This window comes from Aureobasidium pullulans, assembly GCF_000721785.1.
Source record: "Aureobasidium pullulans EXF-150 unplaced genomic scaffold scaffold_2, whole genome shotgun sequence".
In the NCBI taxonomy this organism is placed as follows: Eukaryota; Fungi; Ascomycota; class Dothideomycetes; order Dothideales; family Saccotheciaceae; genus Aureobasidium; species Aureobasidium pullulans.
In genome coordinates this window covers 1,152,191-1,172,515 of record NW_021941022.1, presented here as the reverse complement: position 1 = coordinate 1,172,515, position 20,325 = coordinate 1,152,191, and the positions used below count along the sequence as shown (strand labels likewise).

The following is a 20,325-nucleotide window of genomic DNA, read 5'->3' as shown; positions in this document are numbered from 1 at the left end:
GTGAGGGCAGCATTCCATTCGCATTCTCTTCCTCTCCCTGACGACGAAACACGACCGACGAGGCCACCACGGCGCAATTCTTTCCCAGCAGCACAGTTTCTAACTGCAGTCATTCTTTCTACCCGTTCCCTTAATACAGCTGTTGCTACCTGTTTTGCGCACCCCCTCAATTGGTCCTCTCGCTCCCCAAGCCACCGACGAGATCGACAAAACGTGACTCGCTCAGGAACCAGGCACTTGCATTCTGGACCACACCCGCTGCATGCCATTCGTCACCCATCGCACTCGACCATTATCCTTCGACCCACGACGACATAATTATCCTTCTCCGCCTTTGCGCCCGCTCACCCGCCGCCGCCGCCAATCTAGCGACGGAGAGCTGCGCACAAGATGAGATCGTCAATGTACTCGTCGCGCCCTCTCGCCTTTGGCACCACATTCGCTACCCTTCTCTCCTCCGCCGCCGCCCGTAATTTCTCTTCCGCCCCGTCACCGAACCTCGATCTCTCTGGACTTGGCCGCGTCGCTCTGGCCGGCGACTTCGACTCAATATCTCTTTACACGTACCAAGGACAGACTCAAAATGCAAACTTCGCCAATGGCAGCCAATATCTCTTTTCACAATATCCCGATGGCTCCTTCCAGAGTCTGGCTCTCGCTGATGCCTTCATCACTACCATGTGTCCGTTCGTCAGCAACGGTGCCTTGCAAGGCGTCGTAGTAGGAGGCAACTTCACTAGTCTCGGCGGTGTCCCTGCACAAGGCATTGCTCTATGGAACCCGAACACTACCAAAATCACCCCTCTAGATGGACTTTCTGGTTCTGTGTCTGCCGTCTACTGTGATGACGCATCGTCCACCGTCTACGTTGGAGGTAGCTTTACCGGAGGCAACTCGACAAATGCCATCGCTTGGGCTTCTGGATGGACAAATCTACCCTTTGCTGGATTCAACGGCCCCGTCACATCTATCGCTAAGAGCTCCAGCGGTACCATCATCTTTGGCGGATCTTTCGATGGTTTGGGCAACACAACCACTCCTACAAACAAGGATGTCCAGGTTATCAACCTCTCTGCTGGAAACATCACCTCTGGCGCATCAACTTCAACCGATGGCTTCGGTGATCCTCGCAACATCATCTGCCAGACTGGCGAGGACTCTGCTGGAAACGCCTGGCTGCTCGAGGACAATACTCCTGGTTTCTGGCGAGGCTCGTTTGGTTTCGGCTTCAACCCCACCAAGCTGCGCCTGTACAACACCAACCAGGACGGACGTGGAACCAAGACCTGGCGCTTTACTGCCTTCCCCCTCGGTGGAATCATGAACTTTACCTACACGGACGAGAACGGTAGCTTTGCTTCTTGCACTGCCAACTGCCCTCTTCCGCAAGGAAACACCTCGTACCAGGACTTTCACTTTGTCAACTCTGTCGGCATGAACGATTTCCGCATTGACATCTCTGCTTGGTATGGCGCTGGAGCTGGTTTGAGTGGCATTGAGTTGTTCCAGGACGATATTTATGCTTTTGCAATTTCCGACTTCAATGAGCCTCGTTGCGACAGTGTTAGTACCACTGGCGCCAACTCGACCGTCACTGGCCCCTGGAAACAGACCCCTTCTGGTCTGAGCACATCCGATTATCTTACTGCCGATCTGAATGGTAGCGTCACCACCGAGACTGCCCAGGTCGTTTTCAAGCCCGATATCAAGCAGTCAGGAAACTACTCCATCACGTTGTACACTCCCGGCTGTCTTCAGGACGGCACCTGCTCGACTCGTGGAATTGTGAATATTACTGGATCCATGACTACTGAGAAAGGAGCGATCACCACCACTCTTTACCAGACCAACTACTACGACAAGTACGACCAAGTCTATTATGGCTACGTTGATGCCGCATCCGACTCGTTCCGTCCTGAGGTCACCCTGACCCCGGTTGCTGGTCAGAACACTCCTTTGACTGTCGTCGCTCAACGCGTCCGTTTCGAGTTGGTCACATCGACTGGTGGCTTGAACGGCCTCTACGATTACGATCCTAACGTCGCTACTGTCAACACCGATTTTTCCGCTTCGAAGATCGATTCTGCCGCCATGACTCTGGATATGGGAGCCAAGATCAATGCTCTTGCTGTCTACGAAGATGTGACTTACGTAGCTGGCAACTTCTCCAGCGGTGATATCCACAACATCTTCAGCATCGGCAGCCAAAACGCCACCTCTCTGCCCGGAGGCGGGCTGAACTCTGAAGTGCGCACTGTGTACCAGAACGGTTCTACCATCTACGTTGGTGGCAACTTTACCAACACGGCCACTACTCAAACCTCGGGACTGAACGGCATCGCTGCTTACTCCATCGATGATAAATCATGGAGAGCGCTTGGTGCAGGCGTCAATGGCCCTGTCTGGGCTATTGTTCCTCTGCAGCTCAACATCTCCGGCAGTGATCAAGAGACTGTTCTTGCCGTCAGTGGTGACTTTACTAGCGTCAACGCTGTCGGTAGCAATGCGACTTACTCTGCCGACGGTTTCGCTGCATGGGTGCCTTCTCGTGGCAACTGGCTTCACAATCTCGCCAACGCAACTGTCTCTTTGAGCGGCGGTCTTTTGGCTCAGACTATGGTGGCTGACTACGGCCAACTTCTGGCCGGATCCCTTGTCGCCTCGCAGATCGGCATGAGTGATGCCGTAGCTCTCAGCGGCTCTGGCCGACCTTCGATCTCGCCACTTGGTATCTCCATCTCCGCCACTCGCGAGTCGTCAAGCATGCGTAAGAGAGCCACAACTAGCCAGAATGTTACCGGTGTAGCTACCGGCTACTTTTACCTGGACAATGGCAAGAACATGACCATCCTCGGCGGCCACTTCACAGCCAACTCTTCTGCCGAGTCCACCATCAACAATCTCCTGATTATCGACAACACGAACGGTCAGAGTGTCATTGGTCTTCCCAGCACCATCGATGCAGACTCAACTGTCCTTGCCCTCGACGTCCGTGATACCAGCCTCTTCGTTGGTGGCTCAATCACTGGCACAGCCAACGACAACGATATCGAAGGCCTGCTGGTGTGGGACCTGTCTACAAACGCGCTCGCTACCGGCCAACCTGCAGCACTCGCCGGCGACTCTGTCTCTGTCAACGCTGTTGCAGCCCAACCTGGTTCTTCCAATGTCTACGTTGGAGGCAACTTTGAGAATGCAGGATCGATGTCATGCCCATCGTTCTGCATGTACGACACGTCGAGTGGCCAGTGGATGCCTCCCGCATCTGGACTTAGCGGCACAATCAATACCATGGTCTGGAGATCTAACAGCCAATTGATTGTGGGTGGAGATTTCTCCACTAGCGGCAACAGCACCAGACTGGCTCTGTACGACTCGAAGAAGCAGACTTTCACCGACCTTGGTGCTTCAGCTAACTTGCCCGGCCCAGTCACCGCCATGACTCCGGCTAACCCCAACTACGATGCGTGGTGGGTCGCAGGTACCGCAGCCAATGGCTCATCGTTCCTGCAGAAGTTTGATGGCACCACTTGGCACCCTGTCACTGGCTTCGGATCTGCATCTTCCATCAGAGGACTTCAGATCATGTCTCTTACCGAGAAGCACCAGCTTAGCAGCCTAGTCCCTTCCGACGAAGTCTTGCTGATTACTGGTTCAATCGAGCTTCCCGACAATGGCAATGCCAGCGCTGTGCTGTATAACGGAACCAGTTTCCAGCCTTTCATCCTTACGACTACCGCCAACGGTGGACAAGGTACCTTGAGTGGGATGTTTGTCCAAAACCCCAGCAACTTCTTGAGCTCCAAATGTAGGCAATCTCCAAATCTTTCTGAGTATGATAGATACTAATTGTGTATAGCCCATCACCTTGCTCTTGGCCTTGTCGTTCTGATTGGACTGGCCATTGCTTGCGCTTTGACCTTCTTGCTGGTGGTCATCGGCATAATGGTCGAGCGATACCGTCGCCGCAGAGAGGGCTATGTGCCCATGCCTCAGTTGAGAGCCGACCAACAGGCCAATCTGAACAGAATTCCTCCGGAGAGTCTGTTTGGCACGTTAGAAAAGCGCGACACCGCACCTCGGGTGTAAGGCCCAAAGGACTTGGATAGTTGACTTTCAAAATGCAGCGTGGAGTTTGGGTTGCTTTGTTCATTTCACGACGTATTCCTCTAGAAGGAATCTACACCAGACAGTCGCAAGCGTGGCCGCCTGGTGAAAACACACAAAACTGTTGATATCTCGAAGATGGCCGACCGATCATTATGGGCTTGAACGTTTTTCATTCTTTTTTTCTCATTCTTTCCGCTTATTGCGAATTGGTTCCATCCGTTCTCCTTTCTCTTCGATTCTGTTCTATACCTGCTGCCTGTCACACGATGGCCTTGGATGTTTTTAGATGAGGATTCTCTTTTTTCCCATTCTTTTCCTTTATTCTTTCGTGCTAGCGCTAGTCGTTTTCTCTTGTTCCTTCGTGGTCGGATCCTTTCTTCCTTTTTGTCTCCTGCAAATTAATGTATAGCGAGCAACGGCTTTGCTTTAGGGGATTGATTTCTATTTTTGTCCTCTGGAGCAATTAATGATGAACGTTTACTTTTTGAACGTCATGTGCTTGATAAATCTGCTTCGAATTTGCTACCGAAACTACCACATTGCGACCTCGGCAGTGTTGCAGTGCATCATGATCAGTCGCAGTCGTGCCTCTAAACTGTGCCATGGGTTAGGCAGGCGCATCATCAGCCAAGCCTTTCTCCCGCTGCACCAGCGTTACCACAACGAACCCACCTCCTTCGAACACATCAACCGTTTGTCTCATCCCTGTTTCTGACTCCTTCTGCAGCTTTTCGATTGGGGAAAGTCCCCGAGGAGGCTCAATGGAATGTGTGGTTTGCATGGAGTAGCCGTGCAACGTTCTTTTCAGCTGATGGATAGAGTACAAGAGGACATGTTTCGAAGCTTCAGCCTTTCAGGTGGGTGGCCAGAAGTGGGCTTCAGCTGAATCCCAGATTTTCCCTTCCGAATCGATCAAGGAATGTCCGAGGCACAATGAGATATACATACGTTTGAGACCCATTATTCCATTCCAAAGGATATCCTCCATTTCCCCTCTTCTTATTTCCATATTATTATCCATACGGTTGGTGTTTTTGACTTGTGTCTGCGTCGCGCTTCGTACAGCGTCGATAAGGAGGAATAAAGATGTTGTTAAGGTTGGGTAGGGTAGCTTATCTTTGCATCTTTGCATTGGTGGTGGTTTTGTGGACGGGGTCATATGGTAAGTCGAGGGAGGTGGTGCACAAGGGGTGGGATATGACTACACAGGCATTCGGCCAAGGGTCATCCTTTGCGGTTGATGATATGGTGGCGCTTGATTTGGGGTCGGATGCGGGTGTAGCACATGGAATCGATGAGGAAACATCTGTCGAGGTATGTGACTTCTATAACGCTGACTCATCTTTCTTGGTGATCTGGCTAATAATGGCAGGCACCTTCTCCATATGCATACGTCTTTTATGCGACACAAGACACCTATGCGTGTTCTGTTCTGGTTAACATCAGACAGTTGAAGGACGTATTCGAAACAAAATATCGCATCCACGTCTTGATCACCAATGAGGTCTCTCTGAGCTACGTAGAAGCCTTGGAAGACTCCGGCGCAACAGTATCATTGCAAGCGGCCCCGGCACTTGCAAATGGCACCGAAGGTGCTGGATATTATCAAGATTGCCTGCTGAAATTGTACGGCTTCCGGATGCATCAAATCGACACCTCGCTCAAACGCGTAATCGTGATGGACTCCGACCAACTGGTGCTTCGAAATCTGGACTACCTCTTCGAAGACAAGATCGAAGCCGACCTTGCTGCACCTCGAGCTTACTGGATCGCCAAAGAGACGTTCAGCACAGCATTTATGGTGATCACGTTATCAGATCGAGTATGGCATGTAGTCGAAAAAGCACTCGACAATATCCAAATCGACAAGTACGACATGGATATTGCAAACGAGTTGTTTGGGGACACTGTGTTGATGCTACCCGGACATTTTGTCACACTGAACAGTCATTGGGAAGACTGGAATCTCCCGAAATGGTTTCATAAGCCTGAGGCCATCGTTGCTGGAATCACGAATGGCACACATGAGGTCGCATGGTCGGAGACGCAAGATCTGAACAAGAGGGGGCAGGCTCAACAGGGCTCCCAATTCGAGCCCTCGAACTACGAGACTGCGCCCGACGGTCAACTGAAGGACTTGACTCAAGCGAATGGGAACAAGAAAGGCACATCCGAGAGTTTGCCAAAGATGACCACCGATGTCAATTTGCCAACACTGCCAAAGATCAAAGATGATGACTCGCAGATGGCAGACGACTTGCTTCCCGATACCATCCCTGGCATCGTCAATCCGTCAAAACATTCAGATGGAAAACCTCACCTCCCAGGCGGCATCGCACCGCCATCCCACGGCAAGTCTTCTTCGGAAGTCGTGAGCACTGAAACCCCCGATCTCACAGATAAGAGATATTACAATGAGTTATACGAGCTATACAAACAAGTATCGGTCTTGCATTTCACAGCAATGGGCAAGCCATGGGGTGTCAATGAGCAGATGCTGAAGGATGGGCGGCCAGATGCACACCCAGTGTTCAGAGAGCAATTCATGACTTGGAGGAAGGTGGCTAGAGATATATGTCCGACGGATATTGTGGTAGAATTATGATAATATATGCGAATTTTCCCCCGAGAAACAGCATGCACGCTTTCAATGAATATGTACATGATCATCAAAAGCATCCTTTCTTTTCACAGCCAGATTGGTAGCCTTAGAATGGAGAGGAGAGAGGGAGGTCGGTACCGGGTTGATTGATCTGCGGCTATTTCTACGTTACTGCTAGTCGGTACTTCATACGACCGCCCGCCGGACCATGTACTATTCGTTCAGGTTTCAACCTTGCTTCTTTTTGAGACCGTCATCGATGACCATGGGAGGAGCAGGAATTTCAACATCCTCAATATGCCACTCCATACCGATGTATCCATCACTGACAATCTTGACCGAGACCATCCTTTCACCATCTGCAGGAGGCAATCTGATCTTGCTTCTCGCAATTGGCTTAGGGTTGGCCTGTGAGGCCTGTTTACCTTGACCAGGCACGTGCCAAGAAATACGCTTGAGTGCAAGCACCTCGTCGGTCTTGGTATCGGCAACGACCAGGAAGAAACCCTCTGACTGAGGCTTAGGGAAGCGCGGGGCGTACATGTGGAACTCGCGATTCAGAGCAGGGTTCAATCTAGCGACCGAGACATTCAGACCGAGTGCCGTAACATCGTTGATGTTGACGCGTAATTGGGGCAGTGCAGACAAGGCCTTGAAAGCACGGGGCTGCTGAGTTGGTGCAAGCGAGAGTTGCTTGTGCAGAATGGTCTCCATCTCCTTACGTGGTGTGGTAGTTGCTTCGACTAGATTCTTCGGCTTGGGGTTCTTGGAGTTCGAAAGACGTTGGCGCTCTCTTGGTGGCTCAACGCCTGGTAGCATGGCCAAAGGACCATCTTCGGGCCAACGAGCAGATTTTACGCATTGAAGTAAGGTGATCATCATGCCACAGCTCGAGTTGAAGCCTAACTCTGTGAGAACATCAATTGAGGCTTGCAAAATACGAATAGCCTGATCAAGAACCGAAGTTTGATCACCAACGTAATCAGAGATGGGGAGATCGATGCGTGAAAAGTGAGCCTGAAGGAGAAGGAATGCCTTGACATGGGGATCCCACATGGGCAGCCCCAACATGGCGTCTTCGGCCTTCAAGGGCAAAGCCGCAGAGAGCTCGGCGTTGATCAGATCTTCATTATGACGAACGGGAAGCTCGTCATACTCGGTTGCGCTGCACATCCAAGCAAGAGCTTCCGCAAAAGTGGCATTCGGCTTAGCATGCTTGATCAAATGGCGAATAGTCTTGTGAGCAAGATAGTAGTAACTCATAATCTTACCCAGCGGGGTTGGGTCAACATCACCATTACTATGCATGGTGACACAACCAGAATCTGCAAGCTCTGAGAGTGACTTGTCAACCATCTCAACCATGTACTCGTTAGCAAGTTCCTGAGCAGCCATGGTGTTATGCTCTTCTGCTGAGATCTCCAAGCCATAGTAAGAAGGGTTCTTATGGAGTCTTCTGAAGAAGAAAGTCCACGTCAAGTAATCGAGAGCATCTTGCTTGGTAGCAATTGTCTCTGCGGATACTTCGGCGCCCAAATGGTTGTCCAAGACGTTGTGTAGGGACGATTCGACAGGGAAACCGGTATGCAAGAAGTGCTTGTAAAAAGCTTTCTTCGCATCCTGGGTAAAGATGCGAGCGATTCCTGAAGTGTCGAATTGAGGTCTGCCGGCACGACCAAGCATCTGCAGAACATCTGTAAGATCCATGTCCTTGTATGCCTCTGTCTTTGCATCGAAGAACTGCGTACCCTTGACAACTACCAAGTGAGCAGGCAAGTTGACACCCCAAGCCAGAGTACTGGTGGCGACGAGGACCTGGATTTTGTTGTTGGCGAACAGCTCTTCCGCCAGTTGTCTGTCCGATTCAACAAGACCTGCATGATGCAGACCAATACCGAAACTGAGAGATTCACGTAGGGCTTCATCCTTCACTCGGTCGAGGTTCAAAGCGAGATCGTCTTCTGACATACGAACGAAGCGACGAGGATTCTCTTCCATACCACAAAAGTTGATGAGATCGCGAGCGGTCAGTCTAGTCTGACGACGAGAGGCAACGAAAACGATGACCGGCTTGTCTGGAGAGTGAGATTTGATTGCCAGGAAGGTTGGTCGGTTCATTGACTGCATGAGAGGACAGAAGCCCTTTTGCTCAGGGAAGCCGTCGATGTAAATCTCCAGAGGAACAGGACGAACTGAGTGCCGGAAGTTGAATAAGCCTTCCTTGACACCGAGCCAATTTCCTAGATCAGTGGCGTTGGCGCAAGCGGTCGACATTCCGACGATACGAACAGAGCCCTTCTTCTGAGAAGCAATGTAATTCATTCGAGAAACAATGATCTCGAGAATGGGACCTCTGTCTCCACCAAGCAGATGGATCTCATCAATAATCACCAGACTGACTTGACGTACGTAATCTCTTGTCTGCCAACTACGACTGATACCATCCCACTTCTCAGGAGTCGTAATGATAATATCAGCATCGCGGATTGTTCGGGTGTCTGGAGTGTTGTCACCAGTCAACTCAACAAGCTTCAACCCCATCTGCTTGGTCAGGCGACGACCCCAATCTTGAACTCTTTCACGGACCAAAGCCTTCATGGGGGCAATGTAAACTACCTTAGATCCCGGCTTCTCGCGGAACGCCCACCACATAGAGAGCTCTGCTGCGACTGTCTTACCACTACCAGTGGGAGATCCCAGCAGAACATTTGCTGATGTGTGGTACATGCAGTGGAATAGTTGTGTCTGCATAGGATTGAAGAACTGGAATCGTTGGCTGTATATCTCCTCTAGCAGAGGATTCTTGAGTGCGGCAATAGGCAGAGGCTGCAGGTTGAGCAGGTCAGTATAAACGCTCTCGGTATCAGGTCGAATGAGATGCTGGAAAGAAACTGGCGTAACGGTTTCAGCACCAAGCCATCGGTCTGATACAGCACGAACATAGATCTGCGAGGGAAGTGGATCGGTGAGCGGAATGGTGAAGCTCAACTCGTGCTCGTCGTAGAGCTTTCTTCTCGAGAGGATGAAGTATTCGTGATGGTAGATCTCTGAAGTTTCAGAGTTCTCTACCCAAATCCAGTATGATTCAGACTTGCCATGATGCTTCTCATTCCACCTGAAATCAGGTGTGATGTAGAGGTGAATACGCAATACATCTCGATTCAAGGGTGCGATTTCAGCCTCCACAGTGAGTGTGGGGAAGTTATCGAGCAGCTTTGCAATGGTGTAACCCATCTTGTTGTTGTGAACGAGCTGTCCAATTTCTGCTGGCTCCATGTCCCTCAAAGCCTCAATCGACGTGGTCGAACCTTTCTCGTCAAGGTTACGCATGACTGCCTGTGGAATATCGAATTGATGAAAAGGGTGTTGGTATGCCCACACGCGCTTCTCAATAGATTTGCACATAGACAGAAGAACAAGGCACTGGTAACCCCAACGTCTGTTCAGGGCAATCATGAACAACGCTCTGCAGATACGAGCCGCGTTCTGAGCAACATAGGACGAGTCTGATACCAACGTGAAGTCTTCCAGACGTGCGCGAGAGATGTAAGACTGAAGAAGGACATTTGTCTTGCCAGATTGCGAGCCAATACCACCCTCAATGTCGCAAGGAGCAGCTTCATCTTGGAGTCGCAACAGCTCTTTCTCTTCAGGCTCCTTGGACTGGATGTTGTCGAACTCACCACTCATACTGATCATTTTTAGGACGTCTGCCTCCGTAGCCTGAGGTCGCATCATAGTGTTGAAGATTTCGACACTTGTCTGAAGGACGTAGTACTGACTTGCAATTCTGCCTACGTCCTTTGCGCGAAGCTCTTCGGTCGTCTCGTTGAAGATAATCATCTGGCTTTGTTGCAAGACTCTAGCGGCCTTGATAATCAATTCCCGACGCCTCTGTACGAGCTGAGGATCGTCTCGAATCTCTGCCCAGTCGATACCATAAGCCATAGGGTTTCGTTGCATACGGACAAAGAGGTATGAATATCCAAGCCATTGAACAGCCTCTGAAACCGAGGTCACTGTTCCAAGGGAAATTTCAGCGTTGAGATTGTCAACCATCTTCTTTGAAAAGTTGGATTCAATGGGCTGTTGTTGGGTCACTGCAGTGAGATAGTGTTGAACCTTGTCCTGAGTGGTGCAAATAAAACCAATACCAGTGTCCTGGAACTGAGGACGTCCGGCACGTCCAAAAATCTGGAGCACATCAAGAATGCCAAGGTCAACGAATTTACCTGCCTCTGCACTGTAAAGTTGGGTACCCTTGATGACAACGGCGGCAGCTGGCAAATTGACACCCCAGGCAAGAGTTGCGGTACAACAGAGCACTTTGAGGACGCCGTCTGCGAACAAGCGTTCCATCATGTTCCTGTCAGATCGAGGCATACCAGCATGATGAGTACCGAAGCCCTTGGGCACAAGTTCTCTAAGCTCACGACCCTTGGAAGTCTTCAAGTCACGTAATGCTTGCTGGTAGTTCTCGTGGAAGGAAGGATCGAAAAGGTCGGTGCATCCCTCGTCGGTAGCCATCTCATACATGGTCTTGGCGGTCTTCCAGGTATCTTTGCGAGAATGGACAAAGACCATGACTTGATGGCCTCTCTCCAGCATGTCACGTACTTTCTCAAAGGCGACAATCTCCAGGTTTTCTCTTGAAGTCTTGCTGCCAGCTTTGCCCTTGACACCGAGGAAGTGTTGTTCGAGGGGCACAGGTCTGAAGGAACCGTCGAAGTAGAAAAGTCCAGCCATGCGGTTGACCTTGAGGAAATCGGCAACATCGACGTAGTTGGGAAGCGTGGCAGAGAGACCGACGATACGGATTAGAGACTGCGTGCTCTCGACTTGTCTCTCTGTTCGAGCGACAAGCGACTCGAGCACAGCACCTCGCTCGTCATGAAGCATGTGGACTTCATCAATAATCAGGAGACGAACCTTCTGAACAAGCTCTGTATCTCCAGTGCTCTTTCTTGTGACGACATCCCACTTCTCTGGTGTGGTCACGATGATTTGGGTCTGAACAATCTCGGCCTTGGTAAGATGCATGTCGCCAGTAAGCTCGCGACATTGAACACCAAGCCAAGCAAGTCTTTTGCCCAGTTTCTCGGTGATTTCAGCAGCCAATGCCTTCATAGGAGCGACATACACGATCTTGAAATCGTTGAGGGCAACAGCGAGGTCACTAGCATCCGGGTATTCGGAAGGACTCGGTGTCACGTTTTTAGCAATGGTGTTGAGGATAGTCAGCATGGCGGCATCAGTTTTTCCGGCACCAGTAGGCGCACAGATCAACATGTTCTCGCTGGTCCTGTATGCTACCGGATAGACAAGACTTTGCATGCGGTTCAGGGATTTATACCCTTTGAAGGTGCCCCGGCAAAGTGTGTCCATATCTTTGATGTCAACAAGCGATTGGCCGATGCCTAGTGTGCCGACTTTGGCAGGAGGGATGGAATATTCTTCGTACTTCTCGTGTTCGGTGCGCTCGCTTCCAAGCGGCAGCATGTACTTTCGGCCGTGAGAGGAAAGCATGTTCCCGGCATCGTGTGCTCGGTAGACATGGGGATACTGGGTAGCGGAGCGATCCTGAGCAACAGCCAGAGACGCGGTTTTGTGCTCGAAATCCTGCTGTTGTAGAGCGGCTTCTCTCTCACGGCGGGAGAGAATTCTTCCCTTGGATTCATTCTGTGCTGGAACTTCTGAGCCTTTAACAATCTCGTTGCGATGAGCGATAAGATCAGCGACGAGGTCCAGTTCGTCGAAGCCCAGCGTGTCAGCGAGAAGCATCTGAAGCTCGTCATCTGGTATACGTCAGTTACGTTCCCGTGTAAAGGCATCCAAGGCGACGTACCACTGCTATCTGAGCCTAGTATAGCACCAACATGATCCTGCAGCTCTTCCACGCTCAAACCAGATGAAACGTAACCAAGTCTTTCGCGCAACCAAGATGGGCCGTATGTGGGGGCTGGCGAGTTGTCCTGCACAGGAAAGGACGAGTCGCTTAGTGACGCGTAGTCTTCTTCTTCGTCATCGTCGACCAGGTCCCAGAGATCATCGTCACCGCTCGTAGGTTCGGATGAGTCTTCTTCGTCGGTCCAGACGTCTTGCCCATAAGCCGGTTCGTTATCTGTCTGAGGCAGCTTAAGTTCGGCGATGGCAGCTCGCATGGCGCTGAGCTGAGCAAGCCATTGTGTCTCTGCGTTATTCAGGGCGGAGGACATGTTAGTCGTGAGTATCCGCTTGTTGCACTGAAGGAATCGCGACTGTGCAATCGTCGTTCGCCTCAGAGGTCGGTGACTTTTGGGTGAACAGAAATGGCTATGGATGACGCAGTAGATGGCGGTTGCTATTCCGGGACTAGTTCCCGCAGGCCAACACCGCTTTTCGGCAGAAGACACCCCCGAAGTTTGACTGCCTTGCCAAACGTAAACAGACAACACAGCGAGCCAGATCAACATGGTATGCTTTCAAACATGTCATGAGACTGGACCCTGTGTTAACAATACTATCTAGGAGAGTCCTCACGAACACCAGCAGAATGTGTTACTCTCCCGCATCATCACCAACGTGGTAGGTCAACATGTGCAATTACACAATCTTCCAGAACTGACACGCCATCCAGGAGAAGTTGAACGAGGCAGTCATGATGCTGAATAAGAGTCTGCAAGTGAGTGCCAGTCTTTATTCTACCACCTATGAAGCTTGCGCTGACCTATAACAGGAAATCAACATCAACAACATGGATGTCGAGCTTGTCGCCCAGATGTTCAAAAACTATCAATCAAATGTCCTCTTCCATTTAGAAGGTAGATTTTATAACTCGAATCCTCTCTCCAAGTCTTAAACTGACGCAGACAGCCACGGATAATCTTCGCGCAGCATCTTGATCGTATATACCTAAGCTTGGAGTTGAAGTCATCACCCCAACATCCTTCTTCTGGATTCTTTTATGGACGTTCTACGAAGGCCAGGAATTCATGTCCCTCTGGTAACCTGCCCAACGGCCACTTGATGCCTTTATCACGCAGTGCATCCAATGCGGCGTGCGGTTCTGCATGGTCAACAAAGAACTTGGTATCTGCGCATGAGATGGTGCCATCATCCACATTACTCTCGAACGCAGAGCCGCGAAGTCTAGCAGTTCGAACGTAGTCGACAGGGCACGATGCCATGATTGTCTTGATTTGGCTGTTACCAACGCATTCGTTGGTCTGGCGGAGTCTTTTGCCCGAAGCTCGAAGAACTGCTGCGATCGCAAAGGGGTGGGAGCTGAGGATACCGACTGCAGAATCATCGTTGTCCTCGCTCAGCTTGATGAGAAGCTAAACAGAGTACGTCAGTAATTGCGCATCGTATCAGAGCGATCGCTACAGCGAGATTTGGTGCTGTTTGGCTTACATGACCTCTGGGGGCATGGAAAGTTTTACCTTTGTCGCTAGTCCTTGATGCCTGTACCTCATATTGACGCATAGCTGAGTTATCCAACATATGCTGAGGTTCTCGAATGTCCATCTCGTAGCAATAACGTGACCAACAAGGCGATGTTTATCTTTGGCTTGGACAAGAAAGTTGCGAGCAGGTGAAGAAGGCAAACAATCGGCTCTCAGGCGTGCCGGACTGGCACGTACACGTCGACCTTGTTTTTCAGGCTTGACGGCAGGACCCCAGACACCGTAGTTTTCCGAGAATGAGACAGCAATATCGTCGATCATGTCCTCGGTGATGGCAGCACCTTCGTGCTTGGTATAATCGATCATTGTGTTGACGAAATGCTTGGTGGGAGGAGACTCCCAGATAGGGGGAAATGCGGACCGTGATTTGTGACAGCTACATAACTCTCGCCAAACAGAACACGTGGGACGAGAGGATAATTCACCCAGTTTGGAGACCGGAGAACGCAGGCATGTTGTGACTCGTGAGAGAGTCTCTGGGCAAGAAGTGTCTCTGTTGGCTCGTGCACGGATGCAGAGCGGGAGTGAGACGGCCAGACAGGGTTGTGGGGAAAGCAAGTGACAGATCGGCAACCAAGTCGAGCAGTTCGAATGACCGACCAACCGTCTTGATTGCCAACCAGTCATGCAATAAACAGCAGAGCAGCATGGTGTACCGAATCTACGACATCAAGTCCGAACCGCAGAGTGGTCGCAATACACCGCCTTCGAGACCAGCTCGGCCATACCACGTCAGCGACCCTCCGTACGAGGGCTACCATGCCGTCGAGCAAAGCGCATACCGCAACAGCGCTCCTGACAGCGCCATAGTCATCGATAATGGTGAGTTCCTTCCCTGTCCGTGCCTCTCTCCTGTTGCTAATTCTCGCCATGCGCAGGCTCTTACAACATTCGCGCCGGGTGGCAGTCCGACCGCAGTCCACGCCTATCCCTGCCACCGGTCATGGCTCGATACACCGACCGCAAGCTCAATCGCAAACTCAACTTCATCGGCTCGGAAATCTACTTTGACGGCACAGCTCGAGGCCAGGCCAAGAATCAATACGAACCCGGAAGCAACATTATCAACAACTGGGACGTCCTAGAGGGTGCTCTGGACTACATCTTCATCAAACTGGGCATTGATGGCTCCAAGGGACATGTCGACCGTCCTGTGGTTATAACTGAGCCACTAGCCAACCTTCAGTACTCCAAGCGCACCATGTCCGAAGTTCTTTTCGAGCTGTACGGTGTGCCCTCGGCTTCGTACGGCATCGACTCGCTCTTCTCCTACGCACACAACGGCGGACGCACCGGCCTTGTCGTCTCTTCTGCATACACTTCTACCCACCTGCTTCCCGTCGTCGACTCAAAGCCGCTCTTTGCCCAAGCTACGAGACTGGACTGGGGCCGCTCGCAATGCGCTGATTACCTGAACAAACTTCTGCGCGCCAAGTACCCTGCATTGCCAGGCAAGATCAACGATACCCAGATTGAAGATTTGGTTCGCCAACATTGCTACATCTCTCAAGATTACCAAGGCGAAATGGCCAACTACCTCGACTGGACCGGTCTTGAGGACCGTGATGTGCTTGTTCAACTGCCCTTTACCGAGAAAGAGGTGGTGCAGAAGTCAGAAGAAGAACTCGCAAGAGCTGCCGAAAAACGCAAAGAGAGTGGTCGAAGATTACAAGAACAAGCTGCCAAGATGCGTCTCGACAAGCTCATTCGCAAGGAACAAGAGCTTGAATACTACAAAGACCTCCAGCAGAAGCTCGTTACCGCCACTAAAAAGGATGCGCGCACCATGCTTGAGGCCGACGATTTCAACGATGAGGCTCAATTGGAACGCAAAGTCAAGGAGATGGAGCGCTCGATCCGAAAGCAAAGGAACAAAGATGTGGGCGACATTGACGAGCCTGAAGAACTTCCGACATATCCTTTGCTCGACATCCCTGACGAGGAACTAGACGAAGAGGGAATCAAGCAAAAGCGTCAACAACGCTTGATGAAATCTAATCATGACGCTCGCGCTCGCGCAAAGGCCGAGAAAGAACGCGAGAAAGCCAGAGTTGCTGAAGAAGAGCGTTTGGACGCCGAACGCCGAGAGACCGATACTGAGAGCTGGCTCCAAGAGAGGAGAGTCGCTCGTCAGAACATGATCCAGCGCATCAAAGAACGCGATCGTCTCAAGGCAGATCTCGGAAACCGCAAGTCACTTGCGAGTCAGATGCGCATGAAGAACATTGCCAATCTGGCGTCCGACAACCCCAAGAAGCGTCGCCGGGGCGGAGATGATGACACCTTCGGCGCCGACGATGCCGACTGGGGTATCTACCGTCAAATTGCGACTGGTGATCAAAGCGACGATGAGGAGGAGGAAGATCTTGGAGCAAACCTCAAAAATATCGAGGCCCAGCTGTTGAAGTACGATCCGACATTCACAGAGCAAAGTACGCAAGAAGCACAGCAAGATTGGACCAAAAGTGTGCTTCATTCGTTCTTGCGCGGTCCTTGGCCTTTCGATCCCGAGAGCCAAAGAGAACTCAACCAGATACATCTCAATGTCGAGCGCATCCGCGTGCCCGAAGTCATATTCCAGCCCGGTATCGCGGGCATTGACCAGGCAGGCATTGTCGAGATCGCCGAAGACATCATCACACAGCGCCTCTCCGGTTCTTCGAGGCGCGACGACATGCTCAAAGACATATTCTTAACAGGTGGTTATACGCACTTCCAAGGCTTTGAGGAGCGTCTACGTAACGAGCTGCGTGCTGTGTTGCCTGCAGACATCGCTCTCGGCGTGCGCAAAGCCAAAGACCCAATCCTCGACGCTTGGAGAGGTGCAGCCGAGTGGGCCGCTAAACCGACGTCAAGACAATCATTTGTGACACGAGCAGAATATCACGAAAAGGGAGCAGACTACATCAAAGAGCACAACCTGGGCAATGCAGCTTTTTGATAGTAGATGCGTGATGCAGAGGATGCAGGTGCAGTAGTTTATTCCTAGACGGGCTCGGCAAGTGGCGTTCAAGGGCCCAACACGAAGGCATGGTGATACCCGTTTTTTTCCCTCGTCCGACGATTCATGGCGCACGATTCTTTAGCTCCATCATTACAATAAATATGCATGCGACCAAAACTCGACAGCCCTACTCAATACCTACCTAGTTCTCAAATGAAATCCAAGAGGCTTCCAGGTGCAGTCAATATGGGTCAGAGTCTGTGCCCAGACCGCCAGTCGTGTCAAGCAATCACAATCTCATTGCCGAGAATCTGAAACGCCACGAAACCACTCGTTGATCTCTCTTGACAGGCAATTCGCCAGCACGCTGCGACGTGTTTGAGACAGCACGCCTCTTCCAAGAGATCGTCAGGGCTTCTCAAATGACGGCGCAGGCCAGCTCGTCCCTGTGGGCGTGCTAATCTGCGCTCCGTGCAAATCACCAAACACGAGTAAGCACAGATGGGGCGAGCCATAAATTTGACGCAGGTACCAATGCACTTTGATACCGCGTGGGTCTTGTAGGTTACCGATGGCGAACAGCGGTAAGCATGGGTTCTTCTCGAGAACCTGATCCTTCTTCTCCTCTTCTCCAGAAACAATCGTGAGACGCTTCAGACGTCGTCCATTCGCTCAGACTTTCGCTCGACTTCCTCTAGTCAAAGCACCCTGCTGTCACTTCAATCCTTCACATCTCCTTCCTTTCGTCCTCTCCTTCTGGTCTTCCCTTGACGGGCGTCACGCGACTCTTCCCGGCAGGTCCAACAGTCAGGATTCACCCTGGTGGTTTTTGTATTCCCGTCTGAGGTTATACCATCGCAGGTCGCGTGCTTTAGGATATGGGTTTCCTAGAGAGATCTCGGTCCTTACGCCGTAAAGAGACCCCGTTTATGCGCAAAAAGCAGGATGACACGCCCACGACACAAGGAAGAGACCTCGATACCGAAAGAGACGTACAGCGTGCTATTAAGAGTGCCCATAGTCACAAAGACTCGACGTGGAAAGGACCTCAGACTGCCTCCACAGATCTATCACGACCTCGCACTGCGAGCAAAGCGCCTACGGATATAAACTCACAACTACCACCACCTCCCTCGGCACGAAACTTCCCAGACCCGCGCACCTTCAAGCTACCAAATGGGCCCTCGAGAAGAATGTCGATGACTCCATCGCCACGAACAACCACCCCCGGACTTACCATCCATGCTAATCACTCTACACCGGGTATTGGTTTTGAGAGCCCACGAAACCCAAAGCGGTCGATGACTACTCCGATCAACGCTCTTCCAACCTTGAATAAGAGAGAGGACAAGGCAGCTGAACCGTCCGCTACGAGCAAAACTGAAGCTGCATCGGCTGCACCGCGCAAGGAGCCGCATCTGCGCAAATCAAAGTCTGGCACGTGGAGGTCGTTCTTCTCCCGAAAACAGTCGAAACCTCCTATTCCAGACTTCAACCCCGCAGACATCGCACCTCCTCCAGCACTTCCAAAGGCGTCTTCAAAGGACAAAGATTCGGCCAAAAGTTCTATTCACAGCAAGATATCCTCGAAGGATCCTGTACCAGCAGTACCTTCCAAGGATGGCAAGAAGCTTCATCGAAATTCCATATCAGTTGACAAGACGCGAGACATGCAGAAGGCTAGCACCAGAGCACAATTTACAAAGAGCTTGGGCGACCCATCTGCATTACCTCGTCTGAAGTTGGAGAATCTGTCGGCTCTTGAGCCTCCGCCGTCAAGGTCGTTTGCCCGAAGCCCAAGTGCAGAATCGACCATGTCCCAGTACTTTGATGCCGCGTCGCACACTAGCGGTCCTTCGATGCCTGCAACTCCCCTCAAGGGCCCAACTCAACGCAGACTCAACGTCAACATTCCTGCTGTCGAGATGGAGCGTTACAGCGTTATGTTCGAAAAGCTCCTCAAACCTCAGGCCTCGCTCATGGAGAGGCGGCAAACAATAGTCAAACAGCTAAACCTACCAAACCAGCCTTCTGGAGGAGTGAGTTTTCAAGCAGCAAAAGTGCTTACGAAATGGTGAGCTAACAAGACAACTAGCTTGCTCCAGAGTCTCCTGCTTTGCAACGTCGCGCCACATCACCAAACCTCAGCTGTCGCACTCCCGTGACTGCTGAAATGATTGGTGACGGCTCCCAGGTTGCCACACCAGTGCCCATATATCGTGCATCAAACACACCGCGCCTGTTGCGCTCCCAGACTGCACCTCCGGGAGCACTCACACCTTCACGCCTCGGCTACGAGCAACAGACCAAGGCACCCAGCACGACCAATAATTCATCCGCATGCTCGACAAACTCACACATGTGGAGTGATGCCTCTCAACCGCAGACGCCGGCCTCGGACGCGGAGTCCTTTGTCAGTTTTGATATCAACGATGACGACGAAGACAGTGGTGATGATGACGAGCACGATGAAACTGAAGGATATATTCACGATGCTGTGGCAATGCAAGCGACACCCTTATTCCGAGACCCTCACTGGAGAAATGACACACCTACAATGGCCGCTCCTCCGATTCCTCCTAAAGCATTAGGACGCCGTAGCCCTCCAGCTTTCGAGCTGGAACAACAAGCAGCCACCATTAATCGACCGCATCCGCCCCGGACAAGTTCGCTTGACGACACTGCCGCTAAGCGCAAGACTCGTACAGGTCCCCAGATCGGAATTGCTCGCCAGATCTCTGTGGTGCGCAGACCTCAGCCTGGCGGTCTTACTGTGCCATCGCCTGCAAAGGTCAAGTCACCTGCAATGATTGACCCATCTGCGCCAATGCCAGTTTTCAGCAAACAACCGCTGCGCCCCAAGCTTGTGGATGTGCGCAATCGCAAGAGCACTCTGGTCGTGCTTGACGAAGCCTAGAAGGCTTCACTACTGCTAAAGACTGAGCACAGCCACAAAATCACGATTACCATTCTCATCACTGCATCATATATGGCCACGAACTCTTCAATGAGCCCACAAGCCTATAACACTTTATTTGGATGAAACATGTATACTCCCATTCGTTTATTTTCCTCATCACTTCTTCAATTTCTACTCATCTCTTTCCTATCAATTTTATAATGGCTGGCCCTTCTTTCCGATGGGTCAAGTACCCACTTTTCATCTCTTATGTATCTTACTGGGTATGGGCTTGTTCCCAACTTGTGAGCTGCTCTGTCGTCTT

General features: G+C 51.3%; 7 protein-coding genes across 7 annotated transcripts; 5 read left to right on the top strand and 2 right to left on the bottom strand.

The window, feature by feature from the left end:
* Nucleotides 1-390: 390 nt before the first annotated feature.
* On the top strand, nucleotides 391-4,089 carry M438DRAFT_331537 (uncharacterized protein; the record flags this gene model as incomplete). The annotated part of the gene is made up of 2 exons (XM_029903417.1): nucleotides 391-3,808; nucleotides 3,860-4,089. The coding sequence occupies 2 exons, from the start codon at nucleotides 391-393 to the stop codon at nucleotides 4,087-4,089; spliced, it is 3,648 nt and encodes a 1,215-aa protein (XP_029764835.1).
* Nucleotides 4,090-5,307: 1,218 nt separating this feature from the next.
* M438DRAFT_331536 (nucleotide-diphospho-sugar transferase) lies at nucleotides 5,308-6,715 on the top strand (the record flags this gene model as incomplete). The annotated part of the gene is made up of 2 exons (XM_029903416.1): nucleotides 5,308-5,424; nucleotides 5,483-6,715. The coding sequence occupies 2 exons, from the start codon at nucleotides 5,308-5,310 to the stop codon at nucleotides 6,713-6,715; spliced, it is 1,350 nt and encodes a 449-aa protein (XP_029764834.1).
* Nucleotides 6,716-6,940: 225 nt separating this feature from the next.
* Nucleotides 6,941-12,927, bottom strand: M438DRAFT_265760 (Sec63-domain-containing protein; the record flags this gene model as incomplete). The annotated part of the gene is made up of 2 exons (XM_029900048.1): nucleotides 6,941-12,507; nucleotides 12,558-12,927. 2 exons carry the CDS (start codon nucleotides 12,925-12,927, stop codon nucleotides 6,941-6,943), a joined length of 5,937 nt encoding a protein of 1,978 aa, XP_029764833.1.
* Nucleotides 12,928-13,020: 93 nt separating this feature from the next.
* Nucleotides 13,021-13,593, top strand: M438DRAFT_331534 (uncharacterized protein; the record flags this gene model as incomplete). The annotated part of the gene is made up of 5 exons (XM_029903415.1): nucleotides 13,021-13,131; nucleotides 13,220-13,276; nucleotides 13,329-13,373; nucleotides 13,428-13,512; nucleotides 13,565-13,593. 5 exons carry the CDS (start codon nucleotides 13,021-13,023, stop codon nucleotides 13,591-13,593), a joined length of 327 nt encoding a protein of 108 aa, XP_029764832.1.
* On the bottom strand, nucleotides 13,580-14,598 carry M438DRAFT_342213 (uncharacterized protein). The gene is made up of 2 exons (XM_029904697.1): nucleotides 14,134-14,598; nucleotides 13,580-14,028 (listed from the first exon to the last, which is right to left on the bottom strand). Exons 1-2 carry the CDS (start codon nucleotides 14,461-14,463, stop codon nucleotides 13,654-13,656), a joined length of 705 nt encoding a protein of 234 aa, XP_029764831.1. The 5' UTR covers nucleotides 14,464-14,598; the 3' UTR covers nucleotides 13,580-13,653.
* A 206-nt stretch (nucleotides 14,599-14,804) lies between these two features.
* On the top strand, nucleotides 14,805-17,098 carry M438DRAFT_351872 (actin-like ATPase domain-containing protein; the record flags this gene model as incomplete). The annotated part of the gene is made up of 2 exons (XM_029906752.1): nucleotides 14,805-14,979; nucleotides 15,036-17,098. The coding sequence occupies 2 exons, from the start codon at nucleotides 14,805-14,807 to the stop codon at nucleotides 17,096-17,098; spliced, it is 2,238 nt and encodes a 745-aa protein (XP_029764830.1).
* An 881-nt stretch (nucleotides 17,099-17,979) lies between these two features.
* On the top strand, nucleotides 17,980-20,018 carry M438DRAFT_351871 (uncharacterized protein; the record flags this gene model as incomplete). The annotated part of the gene is made up of 2 exons (XM_029906751.1): nucleotides 17,980-19,140; nucleotides 19,197-20,018. 2 exons carry the CDS (start codon nucleotides 17,980-17,982, stop codon nucleotides 20,016-20,018), a joined length of 1,983 nt encoding a protein of 660 aa, XP_029764829.1.
* Between the last annotated feature and the right edge of the window lie 307 nt (nucleotides 20,019-20,325).